Here is a 15,350-nt window from a genome sequence, read left to right as displayed (position 1 = left end):
CCCCTTCCCTCCACGTGTCTGAACAGGGGACACCCCTGCCACTGCAACAGCTCTGACAGCAAGGATGTGAACAGCACCACACTGAGTGCTGCTTCACCAAATAGGCAAAAGAAAAAGGAAGGAGAAAACCGTAAGGGAGGTTTCAGTGAGGAGGAAAAACCTACTCTCTCCAAGAACAAATGAATATACAGGTAATTTACAATTTCCCCTCATCTTTTAGATATAGCTGAAAATATTGGAGAGAAAATTACATTTCTCTCTAAATTTGACAGTTAGTTAAAAACTGGAAGGGTGTAGAATGGTAGTACTTCGTGAAATAGTCATCAGAAGAGGAAGGTTATGCCAAAACACATCTTCTAATTATTGTTTTCACTCCAATGGTTAAGCAACCTATGCCAAAGTAACTGAAACTAATAGGAACTACAGCTCTATATTCTTCCCCTCCTCATGCATTAGAGTTTTTTGAATACTTAGCTAATAAACCAGTAAATTATGTTTACACAATTAAATGATGGTGAGATTTCACTCTACCCCAAATCCACTTCCAGTGAGAGGTGTTGCTGAGAGTGCAGTGCTCCACCTCCAGACAGTTATTCTGCCTCCCCATTTTGCATTGGGGTGAATGATTCTGCAGAACAGTTCATCTTGTCACAGAACACTAATCCCTGCATTTCCCACTCCAGACGTCCAATCTATTCTAAATTTTTAACCAGGAAAGTCAGAATAGTCTATATTAACCTGTGTGCTACTCATACACACTCCACTTACCGGAACAACCAATAATGTGGAAAAGAAATTACACAGGAATTCCAGGAGGAAGGCATCAGAAGGTCGCATCTTTCCATCTACACTGATCATTTTTGGCGCTTCAGGAACAAGGCTCACTGCAGCTTTGAAAAAAGCATCAGCTACAAAATAAACATAGGGTTGCTGTTATATCACTCCAGCTGCGATGGTAGCCATGCCTGTAACCCAATGGTTGCTTTGAATTTGTTTCAAAATTCAAAGAAATTACAGAAAATGAATGTGCTGAGCTGCAAAGAAACCCAAGACTCAGCAGTGGTTTGATTCTTGAGAAATCTGTTAATTTGAATGGTGCTGTTTCTCCAAAGGAAGTTCCCACATCACTCAAAACTTCTGAAAGTATAACTCTTCTCCTTTGCATAACATGGAGACATCACCATTTCATATGCATAGCATATATAATAAGAAATTAGCACAGGATTCAAAACTGACTTAGCAAAGAAATAATGATGCCAGGAGAATGGGGAATCCAAAGTGGGGGAAAAGATTCATGCTATCTTGCTCACCAATTCATTCACAAAAGGATGTTAAGTTCTAAGGAAGTACCAACAACTTCATATTTCTAATTAATCATAATCCCTAAAAGTAAAATATTGATATAGTACCAGAACCTGGGGTATTGCTGGTTACCTAGATGAAAGAATATTTTCCAAGAATCACAGTACAGGAATTAGAGAAACTATCCACCATTACAGCCTTGGCAAAATAGCTGTTAAGAGGTTTTTCATAACTCTTTATTATGTCTCTAATCTTAAAAAAACATAAATGCCAAACACTAGAACATCTATTCCTCAGTTGATTAATATTCACAAATTAAAAGCAACAATATTTTCCCTCTTACACTCCTATATACGCTGAGTTCACAAAAAAATTTCTGCCAGCAACATTGTTTTGCACTTTCTTGGCAACATTTCAGAATATCCAAGTATCCACATCCCACTCAAGTTGTTGAGCTATATACTTCAAAGGATTCTTCAGAATTAATATTGTATCTTTATTTTAGAGGAACAGAGACCCAGGCCATGTAATCAGCTTTTATCAAAAGCAAAAGGAGAATTCTTGGTGAAAGCCAAGAGTGTTACATGGCTGGGATGGAGATACCACTCACAGGCAGGCATGGGCATTTCCAGGAGCACAGCTTGCTCTGGAAAAATTCATTTGAGACTCCAAGCAAATTTGCTAAATATAGTACCAAGTGATATCTAATTTAAGCTTATGAGGAATACCAGAGAAACATGTGCTTTGGAAAAACTGTAGTTCTTCTCACTCTTGTTTTTTCAGCACACAAGTGCTCAAGGACTTTTTAGGGCTTACAACACAGACCCCTTCCATCAAACACTGTCCTTCCTTTTATTCTGCACATTTGTTTGGAGGTGAAAGAAGGTTTATTTCAAACAACTTATAAGTTTAGACAGCCAACCCAAATGAAGGTAAGTAATCTTTCTCTGCTTTATTTGAGGAAGGAAGGCAGCAGCAGATGTTCATTCTAGCACAAGTAAATGAGTTGCTGTCACTTCCACAGTTGTCTCAGCAGAAAAAAATAAAAGTGCATGTCCCACATCACCCTACAATAAAAACATGTGACCAGACAGATGAAAAAATGTGCCTTAGAGAATAGTCTGCATACCAAAGTACCCATGTCTGTGCAGGGAATGCTCCTGCCTGCTGAAGTTATTTCATAACAGGACGAGAATGACCTGTGCAGCAATCAGCATCCACTGAAAAAGAGCTGCAAAGTGCCTCACCCTGATTTACTGCCTGCTCCCCCAGCAATCACAATCCTTCATTCTCCTCTAAACTTCTGCCATAGTGCAAACCCAAAACCTCTTATCTTCAATTTGAAAACCTGAAATTGATTCAATTTACTCTTCCTGCTGTTGCTGGTACAGCCAGAACTGGCAAAGGAGAATGTGTTCATTTTGCAGGAAGCCCTGCCAATGTGTGCTAACCATTTCATGCTGGAACACTAAAAGCGCATTTATCCAAGATATATGTGCTTCATAAGAAGCAAAAATAAATGCATATCAATGCAAAGGTTTTTATTGCAGACTGCAGAAAATGACCTAAACATTACCATCCTGGCAGAGAGGTGTCAGAGAAAGCAGTACATTCTCTGAGTTTGGAGAAAAGGCTCACTAGAAAGGTTGTCACAGACATGCTGTTTTTTCAAGTGTGAAATGAGCATCAGTGTTTAATTCTGAGTTACATTAATTATGAGGTTATGCAATGATGGTTTCTCTGTATCTTTAAAAGAAAATTTTTAAAACTATCACTGTAGAGATGTTTTAAAACAAAACCATACATCACTTTTCCTTGCTTCCAAAAGATATAAGGAACCACATTAAAAGCACTGAAAACCACAACAATCTTATGTTCTTGATTGAAAAACCAAAAAGAAGATAAAAAAGGTTTCTTTTGATGAAGGATGCTGTTTTCTTATCTGCCTAAAGTACAATACTGCTTCTTAAGTGAACCACTGTGAAGTGGATGAGGGGAGAGCAGCCTGTGCATTACAACAAATCACCATGATGGAGCCTTCCCCAGCTGCTGTTAATATCTTGTGCAGTGCTCTGAACATATCATACTTCATGCTTCACTACATTCATCCTTTCACAGCAGCTCCTTCATTCTGCTTGACCATAATCCCATAAATCTTTCCCCCAAGCATACATGCTGACCTTCAGGCTACAGAAACTAACAGTCTTGGATATCCAAGTCAGCACTTCAGAATTTGCCTCCTACAGAAGAAAAAACAAGTGAAATTGGTGTTGAATGTTCTGTTATTGACAATATTCACTATGGCACATGTACATGTTTAATTATACCTACACACAACTATATGTACCTCCATATATTTATATATATAAATATTCAGCTTGCATTGTATTTTCTGTATCTCTGATAGCTAATTAAACTGCACAAATTCAAGACTTCAGGCAGGCAAAAATAAGAAGGAACAAAGTCAGATGGGAAAACAATTAAACTCCTTAAGTCCACCTTCAAAGAGCAAAAGGGAGAGAGCTGAACATACCTACCCAAAGTATTTTTAGTCACAGCTACAATTACACCAGGCTAAGTCCCCCCAAAGGACAAAAGCAGGGACCATGCACATCTTCTGCATTCCACACCACTTCCATGTCTTACAGCACTGTCAAACCTAATTTAATACTCTGAAGATTTTGCTTCCACGTCCAACAGATGTTGGAAATTTAATGAAGCTTGAACTCCAGTGCAAAAAATTATTGGGAAGCAAGTGTGGGGTTTTGCTATTCTATTTTTTCTGTTAAATAAATTAATCCATTGCTGTTTTGACAACCAAGCATTGTAGACATTTGAATCTCCTTCTTCTCACATTGGTGGGGTCACTGTGAGAGTTCTGCCACATTGTTAAAATGTGGTTTTCCCTTGAACTACTGCTGAATATTCTTCATCTTAATGACCTCTACACATCACTTCCAATCCAGAAACAACCAAGAATTCTTTGAAGGAAAAAACTTGAAATTAGAAAATGAATGCACTGCTCCTTGGTGAGCTGGAATGTACTATGTTCATTCATGCTATGAATTAGCTGCAGATAAAAAGTATCAGCAAGATTGTGTTTAAAAGTAATTCCCTTTATAAATACATAGATTTCAAAAAAAACCCCTTTTAATATTTATCTTTATAGAAATGGCTCTTCAAACAACTAAGCTGAAAGAAGATAAGGAAAAAGGTCCTCATGAGGGTACATAACTTAATAAAGGGTGGGGTGGATGGGGGAAGGAGAGGGAAGAAAAAGTTTTCAGTGGAGCAAAATAACTTCTGCATTCCTTAAGGTTTTGCAGAGACATGTCCTGAAGAGGAGCTGGGAGGTGACACTGTCTGCAGACTGGTCTGGAACGTGACTGCAAAGCATCACAGATGGATGTCATGATTCTGAGCAATAAAGCAGCAGATGAACTCTAATATTAGTATGGTATGTGGGGAAAGAAACAGCCTTTGCTACAACTATAGAAAGAAAGCTCTAAATAGGCTATTTACACTCATGAAGGATTTTGGAGTCATTATAGATGGTTTCCTGAAAACTACATCCTAACCAGCTGTTGAAAGGCAAGGCAGTTATAAGAATCACCAGGTGAGTAATGGAAAACTGAGGTGCCATTGTATTATTTAGATTGCTGTTGGGCATTTATACCTGGAATAATCTAATCTAGTTCCAATCTTCCCATTTCCAAAGGCACAAAAAGATTAAAGTGCTAGGGCACAGAACTGTTTCCTTATTAGAAAAAGCAATACTGACAACAACTTCTTCAGGACCTTGCAGACTGCATTATCTCATGGACAGCAAGAAGGAAATTAATCAGGAGTGGCTGAATTCTGCTCCGGCAGATCAGCTGCATGCTCTGAGCCACTCACCTAACATTTAACATAAATCAATCCCTAAACATCAGACTTCCAAGTAGCAGGTCACTGTGGAACTCATCATCCCATGAAGTTACAAAGACCAAAAAGTAAAAATTTATTAAAAATATTAAATTCCCAAGGACTGGTCCATCTATTTTATTAAATACCACGGTCTGGTACAAGCTTTGTTGAAGTATGTATTAAATCACCTGCACCTGAAAGCCAAGAAGCATCATTCTACATTATTGTTTCCCTAGGAGATGCTACAAGACACTTTCAAAAACAGGTCATGGTCTAGACAGACTTGAAGAACTGACAAACTGATATAAAGTTCTAGTCTGAAAAGCTTCCAGAGACAGAGATGTCACCTCTCTCACATCATACAGAAAAGTGACTGGCTGGGATAAAGAGAGGTACAAGAAAAAGCTCAGGGAATGGGAGAAGCCTCCAGCTGTGGAAGTCCCAGGTAACAGAAGAGGTCACAGCTGTGTCCAAAGGAAGCAACACTCAGCATTGCTAGAAAGGAAAACAACATGACATCGTGCTTTTCCCAAAGCTCTTTTACTGCCTTCAAGGAAAGCAGTATTTAAAAAGATAACAGAGTCACCATATACCATTCTCACCAGAGAAACATAAACCAAGAATCCTAGTATCTGTAATGAGGAAAATCTCCTCATGTTCCTATTTCTCTAAATTCATCATCTCAAATTCTCTCTATTTATAGTCTTCAGATCTATAAAGATTTCAGGAGATTAAGAAGAAATACTAAAAACTGTTATCTAATGGTATTTAGAAAATACTCTAAACCATGATTGGACTATGATTTAAAATTACTTATTAGGTATTTCATACCATACTTTCTCCAGGGTGTGACTGAAGCATTTAGAGAATACTCATGGAAAAGTAACATTTTCTGCAATAGAAATGAAATTATTTTCCAATCTCCTAGGTGTAACTGTGTTTAGCCACAACTGGAAAACAAAACAAATAACTAGAAGTGCATTAAGCACTATATGCTTAAGAACGAAAATCTGCATTTGCCCAGCAAAAAGGTCTGCAGCAGTTGATCTGAGGGACAGACTCTCCATTTTTATAAAGTTTAATGTTTGACAATATCCCAGTGAAATCAGTCAGACAGAATCAGTTGAATTACCTTATTCACTCAGCATGTTATTTCTCAAATGAGGCAAAGATTTCACAGCCTTTAAAACAAAAATGCTGCTTAACACACGTTACCATAAAGTTATGTCATCTCTACCACCTGCTGAATGCTGTGACCAAATATTAAAAATTCATGCTGTCTCTTTTTTTTTTGACAGACAAAAGCAGCATTTCCACAGGGAGGAAATGTGTGCAATGAAAATCCTACCTATGTCTCAGAAGTCCAGAAGAGTGACACAATGGAGCATGCATTTAATCTCAATTTAGTCCAAGCAGCCCCATGACAGAAAGCATGACCAATGAGAATTTATTATTCCTGCTGGCAGCATGCAGTGCTCAGTGGCTCAGCTAAGAGAAATGAAAAGCTCATCTCTGTAAAATCTAGCATCTTCCTTTCAAAGGTGGGCTCTTAATAGGCTCTCCAGAGGTACAAACTATGCATCCAGGGCAAATTCACCTAAAACATTTTAAACATAATTACAGATTCGTTTCATTTAAAGCAGGTCTTGGGATCTGGAGATGAAAGACACAACAGTCATTTTTAATCCATTCTGAACATTCCCAGACAGACATCCATCAGTGTATCACTGCTGGAGTTTCATGAGCCTATAAATTTACACTTCTGACTCAATTCATTGTCTTAAAGAAAATCTATTCCACAAAAAAATTACAATTTTCTAATACTGAAGTATTTGATGAGTCCAAACTCTTGATTTCATTAACAGTGTGGGAAATCCAAGCAAGCAAGGCTGGGACAGAGGAAATGGGAGCAGTGAGATACAAGGACTGATGGCTACCACTGCTGCCCCTTCAAACTGGGAATGAGACAAACCCCAAACTTATCCACCCATGAGCAGATTAGCTGTGGCTCTCCAATTGCTGATAGTTTATCAAAGCAATTCTCAGATTCATAAATCCATTTTTTGTTATGACCTGCACATCCTTCTTTTTCAAGACAGATACATTGGCAATTTAGAGAACTCTTCCTATTGCCAGCAGAAGTTGTGGAACTCAATTTTGTTATGTGTTTAAGTGAAAAGTCAACTCACAAACAGCTGAACTCCCTGTAGAAACTTAAAATTGAGAAAATCCAAGACTTTACCCTGCTACAAACAGCAGCTGGAATCTTCAAGGAGGAAATGCATGCACAAAGCTCATGCATGCACCACTGCTGACTGAGCTATCAGATCAGGTACATTACCTTTCAGCTTTATTTCTCTTCACAATTTTAAACCAATTAAACTAATCAGCATGAAAGAAAGGTTACAGACAAGGCACAGCTTCCCTTCCTGGCCTAATGCTATCATTAATGGCACACTCTTAAATCTTCCCTTCATGCTGCATTGGTTTTAGTAGATCAGAGTCTAATTGGCACCAGTTAACTGACTGGAGTGAAATTTCCTGTTATGAATTAATCAGTACTTCTTACTTCTTACTCATTCAGTTGAGATACAGATTAAACTGAGTGAAAAGTGATTTTCAAGGACATATTATGTGACTTCAGTGCACCAACATATGGAAAGACAGTTCACAAAAAATGTCCCAAGACAGTTTCTGTTTAACACATGCTAAATTACTCACACAAGTGACATGTCTCTGAGTACAAATTATACCCAAAATAGTTTTGCAAGGGGAGCAGAAAAGTGATTAACTATAAAACCTTGGTAAATGAAGTGAGTTACTGAACATCAGTTTTGCTCTTGCTTCATTTTAACAAAAGCAGAGATGGAGCAAATGCTCCCCTCCCTAGCTCATGGGTCTAAAATTCAGGAGAGTGTGGTTAATGAACATGCATTTCAGACACTGAGTCCATAATACTTTGCATATATCTGCTCCCTTAGAAGATTTCAGGATGGAGATCTGTAAATTGTTTAGTGAGTGCACTATATTCGTGTGTCAGACAACAGCACGTTTGTAAACACTCACACTGAAATATCTGGACAATTGTTGGGGCCCAGGAGTCTCGCTCAGAGAAGAACTGGATCACAAAAACAGTGGAAAAGCAGTTTATAAATTGAAAGATATTAAATTACAGAATGGGTCCCAACATGGTCAGGGAATAATTCTCAAAGACCAAATATTACAGAAAACTGCTTTGGATTTGCTTCCAATAAGAGAAGCTTTGCAACACACCAACAATAATGAAAACTGACATACAGGATAAGGTAAGCTGGTCAATTAAATAAAACACCACAGAGAGAAAAGGTGAGCCCATTTTATGTAAACTCTGAAAGCAACTGCACAGTGCTAATGGCACAACAACAGACTTTGCAGATCCTTTATTTGCACAACAAACTTGGACACAACAGTCAGCTTTACTCTAAATCCCTCTGCTTTGCTGTATGGGCAACATCAGATTCAAAACAAAGAAATGCCACAGTCACCATGCACTAAAAGTCTTAATCAGCATCCCAAGTCAGCTTGTTTGTGCAGCTGGAACTTGCTGGTAAATGCAGAGCTGGGCAAACAAGCTCTCGTGAAGAAGCACAGAGCTAACACAAAGAATTAACAGCCACAACAAAAGATGTTGCAGAGTAATCCAATTTATTACTCTCACAGCTCCACTGGAAACATGTAAAGGAAAAGCATTTACTATTGGAGAGCAGACATTTAAAGTCAGGACTAAAAGTGCAAAACAAAGTAGGATGACATCACTTCAAAAAGGAAAAGAAAAATACTGCAAGCAGTTAAAAGTATATAAAGACTCTTGGAAGAGATAACTGACTTCCATTTGTAACATGAATGAGATCATATTAAATGGTGATACAGATTTAATGTTCATTCTGATGCCAGAATCGCTCCCATTCCTTTCCTCAAATCACTTTTTGTCAGAATCTACTATTACTTAACAGGATGGCTGAAAATGTGCTCAGGTGCATTTCAATCAATAATTCAGATCCAAAAAAAGAAAGTATATTTTTCAGTCTTCATGTGATCTGATATTACACCATTGTTTCACTCTGATATAGTGGCACATTTTCCTGGCTAAGCATTTGTCAAGCAGGTGCTTTGATAGCAAGTTTCTGCTGTCACTGACCTAACCTGGAGTTCTTTCCCAGTTCATTGGTGAATTTGTCAATCTGTGAACTACTACACAGATGTTTTTATTTCTTTTTTCAGTTATAATAAATCACATTATTTGTGATTAGAGTGCTTGCATAATTATGCAGGAGAAAAGCTTTCCATAATTCCTAAGTGATTTAGGACAACCTACCTCATGGCCAGGACTGTGTCAGCTGCAGTCAGCTGTCCTGGCTGCTGAGATCACATTGAAGAGCTGCTTTAATGTGACAAGGCTTTCCTTTAACAGGGTTAGAAACAGAGCTGGATTTTAATTGCATCATAAATACACATATGACTGAGGATATCAACCAAGTAATTATTCAGTTAGAAATGTTTCTGAAATAAGAGAACCTTTAAGTAACCAAATTGATGCCTTACCTTGTGAAAGGCACTGATTTGCCAGAGCAACCTGTCCAGAGTGTAGATACAGATTGAGACGTGTGAAGATACTGCTCAGAGATGGAATTGTGATGAAGCAGAAGGCAACACAAGCCTAAAGTAAATGCAAAAAAAAAATGAATAAAATTCCTATCTCAGAGTTATAACAATCTTTACTGATTTAATACACAATTAGGAATCAAAATCTGTACATCAGTTTTAGGAAAGATTTTCAATACAAAGCAAATACTATGTGAAGCCCAAAATCAGCAATTTTAAATTTCTAATGAGTATTTCAATAATTATATTTTTTTTAATTGTTGCTATTACTAGATAAACTCAAAGCTGACTCTCTATGACTGTAGCTCAAAGAGTTCCTCTCTCCTTGCAGCTCAAGACCAAAAGCTGACTAGAAAAGGAGATTAGTGTCCTCAGGAGAAGCCATGTGCCAAAGTGGTCAGAGCAGGTGCCTGGCTCTACAGGGAGGAAGCAGATGAGACCAGATGCTGCAGCAGCAGAGCTGTGGGCACAGCCCAAAGCCCAAAGCCCTGGCCAGAGCAGGAGCCCCAGGCAGAGAGAAGCTGCCCAGTGCCAGCCCAGCCTCTGCCCAGGAGAGCACACAGCTGCCAGGACCTGCAGATGGACACATCTCGGTTGCACATTTCAGGTTACAAGAAGGGAACACAACCAAGCAACCTGGATATCCTGTGCACAGTTCAAAGCACATTTGACCATCTCCATATAGACTGAGAGGCACTAAAGCTGAAAGGAGCTCCTTATTTGAAATTCAAATCCTGATTTCAGCATATCAGCACTGATATTATGAGACACAAGTTTGAATATATTTTATATATTCATCTCCCATTCTCTCTGTGACCGAGTTACATAGGAATTTTGGACTTTATTTCAAAAATAATTTGAAAAGCTGAGATTTCCAGAATTCACACAAACACCTCTCTGGTGAACCTTCCTTTGGAGAGGGAGTCAATCTTGCTCTTTTCAATGCAAAGCTGCTATTAGATGGTTTGGAGTTTTTTTTCCTTAAACAGCAACATTTGGCTTTAGAGAGGAAAGACTGCTCTTAACAATAGAAAATGGAACTACAAACACTGTCAGAAAATACTAACATAGTGGTTTTGCAAACATGATAAACTTAGGTGGCAGCAGACAGCATTATCTGCAAAGAAAGCAGGCTCAGAGTTTATTAGTCAGACCTACCCTGACAAATGCAGCAGTCTTCCTGGAATGATTTCCTTTCATCACCCTTCTGGTTTCCATTGCTAGCTGGTTCACAGACTACACACACAAAACAAAAGCAAACCATTAAGAAAATGCCCAGCCTCAGTGGCAAACAACAACCTGCATGTTTTACTGCATGCATTTAGAGAACAGCCAGTGTCCAAAGGAACCCTGTTACAGTGTGTCCCCACTGTACTTTTTATTGGGAGAATTTTAGTGACTTCCTTAAAGCAAATATAACTCAATTTGTGAAAGTAGACTTGTTTTATTCAAGCCTTTGGCTTTGCATTTCCTTCCCAGCTATAGTGCTGTCACCTCCCTGCTAGCATAACAATCACAATTTCTAGCTAACACAGATTAAAAAAACATAAACCAAAATAACAAAAGGATTTAAGGGAAGATACAATGTTCCAAAGGACTCAGAGGCAGCTAATGCACACCTGGGACTCAGTACAGAGAAGAGATTAACCTTCCCAAGCACAGCAGGACTCTGCCTGGATCTACAGCCAGACACAGTCTAATCTTTCCTAGATGGAGGATTACAGAAGAGGCAACCCAAATTCTGAATGCACAAAAGTGCCATTTATTTTATTATACATGAAAGCTCTTGCAAGGAAGCTCATTTTCTTTGTTGCAATGATACCATGCATGCCTGTCAAGCAAGAACTTCAGAGTGTTTAAGGGGATAAAACCAGAGATGAGATCAAAGTTCACTTTATAAACACCTGATTAAAATACTTTTGCAATAGACCAATAATCTGAGCAGGGAATGGGAGAAATGCAAATATATCCCTATTTATTAAGGAAATGTAGATAAACTGTGGCTTACATGAATCAGCTGGACTAAAACAGGCTCCAGATTGCAAAACATTGACCTGGCTTCAACATAGAAACTCAGCTGTTGTTCAAAGTCACGGCCAAAGGAAACCTGTATGAGAAAAAAGGCCAGACTTTACCACTGTAGCCTTAAATATCTGTAAAACTGCATGCAGATATTCAAAAGTCAAAATCCCTACAAATTGCTAAGGAGAAAACTCAGCAGTAAAAACAGACAGCAGTCAGAGAATCTCTGTTCTTTTAACTGTTAGCAGTACTTCAGCTTCAGGGAAACATGAAAGTTTTACCGGTTTGGGGATTTGGGGTTTTTTTGTCTACACTCCACATGATGGTCTGCTTTACAGATAGAGTATTTTTCAAGAAAACAAAATTTAAATCCTGTTTGTGAAGTGTTTTCAAACCTAGCAGAACTCTTGATTCTTTATAGGAGAAACAAAGGCTTGGTTTTGATCATGTTTAGAAAGCAAGACAAAAAACCTCAGAAAAACAGAAATAGATCTGTGAATCTGTATTCAGATTTCTCTAATTTCTAGTTGATAAAGGGCCTTCAACAGAAAACAGCATTTTTCCTAATTAGAACATCAGTAAGAAAAGCTGGTTTTCCTTGAGTTTGGTTAATTAATACACGCTTATGTAGTATGGCAAAAGCCTGTAACCTTGCATTCTGGCAGGAAAGAAGTCAAAAAACAACCTTTGTGTGAGAACAACCCTCTTCCACCCCTGTAGATTTAAAAACACCCAAGTGCTGTCAGCTGGAGTGTCTCAGCTGTCAATTAAAAGCAGAGCATGAGGAACAGTCTCCAGGCAGTCCACATTTATGTATTCTATTGCAATTTTTTTTTCTAATAGAAGTCAAGGTTGCATTATTTATTATTTCTCAAGTCACATGCAAAAGAATTTTTTACAAAATTAGAATAAAATTTACATTTAATCCATACAGTGAAAGATCAAAGCAACTGCACCAGAAAACAAAGGATTGCTTCTCACATTACAGACAACTGTCTTTGCTTTTCCTCTATTTGTACAATTGCTGATTCTTGAGTCCTAGTCTCAAGAAAAAGTACCCAAAAATATAAATTTTTTCACCAAAAACACTGTCTGTAGGGATGACTGTAACAATTGCTTTTCCCTCCACATCTTAATGTGTGCTGGTTTAAATTCATAAAAGTCATTTTGCTGCTATGGAATTTTTTTTCCCCCCAAACCAGGACTATCAAGACACATCAAATTTTCTTCAATGCAAGAAATCCTCCTAAAGGAAATTATACTGCATGTAAAGCTTAATAAAGCAAGACTATATTAGAACATTAATTAGCAATTATTATAGCTGAAGAAAAAGCAACCATCTAGAGTAAATCCATAGAACTGCAACAAAGAACAAAGAGGACAAGTAGGCACAGAGCCTGACAGCTCTGTGTGAAAGAAAAACCAGGCACTGACAGTGTGGTTAGAGAATACAGAAAGCTTGAGAAAGTCTCCCTAAAATACCCTAACATCTCAAAATCAACAGAGATCAGCAAAAGATTTACTGGAACAAGAGTGAGGGATGGATTAAAGATTAATTTCAAGACAGTATACTTGGGGTTCTCCTGGGACTACTAATTTAATGATGCAAATTGTCTTATTTATAAATTGAGATAAACAAGATAGAATAACAAAAAGTTACACTTATTTTGTATTTTTGAAAGCTGGTATTGGTTCAACTTAGAGCCAAGTAGTGGAACTTCCTTCACATAAAGCAGTGACCTCTCTGATGCTTCAGTTGCTGTTTAACTTTTAAATACCTGCTCTGTTTTACAAGAGATTTACAAAACTAGCAGAGAATACTATTAAATAAACAACATGTGTACTTTAAACTTTCATCTTGCCCCAGTCAGCTTCAGCACTGGGTGACATTTCTTTGAACACAGACACACTTATTTCACTGAAATGCACTGCTGTGGTTTTCAGTGGTCTCAGCCACACAGGCACCTCCTCATGGGCATCTCACCAAAATCCCTGCTCGAAGGTGCACCCAACACTTACACAAAATTGTCACTCACCATTTTTATGAATCCATTTATCAGAGCTGCTAACATTCTTTTCTCATCCTCAAGTGTTAGTGCACTAGAAAAAAAAAGTATTTGGTAAACTTTAGAATATTGTTTATCCTATTTATCTATAGAGGTTCAAATGATATATAATATTATATAAATTTTCCTATATAAAACTAATTTTTATATTAATATCACCAAGTCAGCCATGAACCAAACTAAATTACAGATTTTTTAAAAAGTAAGAATTGCTGAGAGTCTTTAGATTTTCTAAAAAACTCAGACTTTGCCATGAGGAGAAGGAATGATGTTTTTTATTGTAGCAAACAAATGGCTCCAGTCTCGTGCTGCAACATAAGCACCTGAGTAAGAATTAAGTCTAAAAACCTAAAGAAATGAGTAAGTCTATTCTTAGGAGAAAGTTATCCTATTTAAGGAATAAAGCTTTTGAAATACCCTTTAAATATAATACACTGTATAATACAATAAACACACTAGTTTATTCTTTCATTTGGGGTTTGTTTTGTTTAAGGCTTTTTGTTTTAACTAACCTTGCCTCAGAATTTAAAAAATTATTAACTTCACCTTGCTACAGTGCTGGTTTTCTTTATGTTTTAGTAAGAACTGAACTAAATTGATATGTAAAAAAGGAGTTTCTTTTCAAAACTACCACAGACACTTATTCTACACCAAGAGTCCAAAATCTGATTTGAAACAAATTTACATCACATAAAAATCCAGTCAGTCAAACCTGTTTCACTGAAAATGGATGAACAAAAAGTTAAATTACAATTAATTAATACAATTTAATCCCTTGACTATTATATGCTTGGCTCCAGCTTTGACCTTTAGTGTATCAGTTACCAATTTCCAGCTCAGACACCAGATGGGAAGAGAACAATAGTTTTACTATACAAATTCAGTAAGGCAGGAAAGGAAACCTCAGCATGATTAGCTCATTAGTGCATTGCCAATCAAAAGAGTCAACTGATGGGTTCTGAAAGGCTCAGGAGGCTTGTAATGAGATCTCCAGGTCAGTAATAGGTTTCCAGTTCAATTGTGATCAGACCCCTACCAGCCAAAGGCTGTTATCCCCAACAGCTGTTACAGGGGTCAGCCAGCCCCACACAATGGGCTGGGAGTTTCCTCAACCAGCATGCAAAAACATATGCAGGAGTTACTTAAAAATAACTGGAATTTAGGATGATTTACCAAGAGATGTACAACCCTCTTAGCTCAAGGGACTGCTGGTTTAAGGGATTTTAAATGCCCCAGTAAACTATCAAATTGTTTTGGCAAAGTGTCAGAGGAATTGCTATAAACTGCTTTATTTTTTTTAATAAGCTGGTTTAGGTACAATATATTGTTCTATTTAAAGGCTGAAGTGGCTTTTAGTGCAACATACAGCCAAATAAGGTACTCTAGCCCAAAATAAAGCACTGTAGCTGGTAT

General features: G+C 37.6%; 1 protein-coding gene across 1 annotated transcript in view; it reads right to left on the bottom strand.

The window, feature by feature from the left end:
- VPS35L (VPS35 endosomal protein sorting factor like) overlaps positions 1-15,350 on the bottom strand; it is a 42,023-nt gene that overhangs the window by 6,650 nt on the left and 20,023 nt on the right. Inside the window, exons 23-27 of the mRNA XM_058815765.1 lie at positions 13,908-13,971; positions 11,858-11,956; positions 11,008-11,085; positions 9,790-9,904; positions 769-908 (exon numbers count right to left, since the gene is read on the bottom strand). Of these exons, the coding sequence (XP_058671748.1) occupies positions 769-908; positions 9,790-9,904; positions 11,008-11,085; positions 11,858-11,956; positions 13,908-13,971 (496 nt within the window). The remainder of the gene's footprint in view (positions 1-768; positions 909-9,789; positions 9,905-11,007; positions 11,086-11,857; positions 11,957-13,907; positions 13,972-15,350) is intronic.

This window comes from Ammospiza caudacuta, chromosome 17 (assembly GCF_027887145.1).
Source record: "Ammospiza caudacuta isolate bAmmCau1 chromosome 17, bAmmCau1.pri, whole genome shotgun sequence".
Classification (NCBI taxonomy): Eukaryota; Metazoa; Chordata; class Aves; order Passeriformes; family Passerellidae; genus Ammospiza; species Ammospiza caudacuta.
This window is presented reverse-complemented; position numbering and strand designations above follow the sequence as displayed.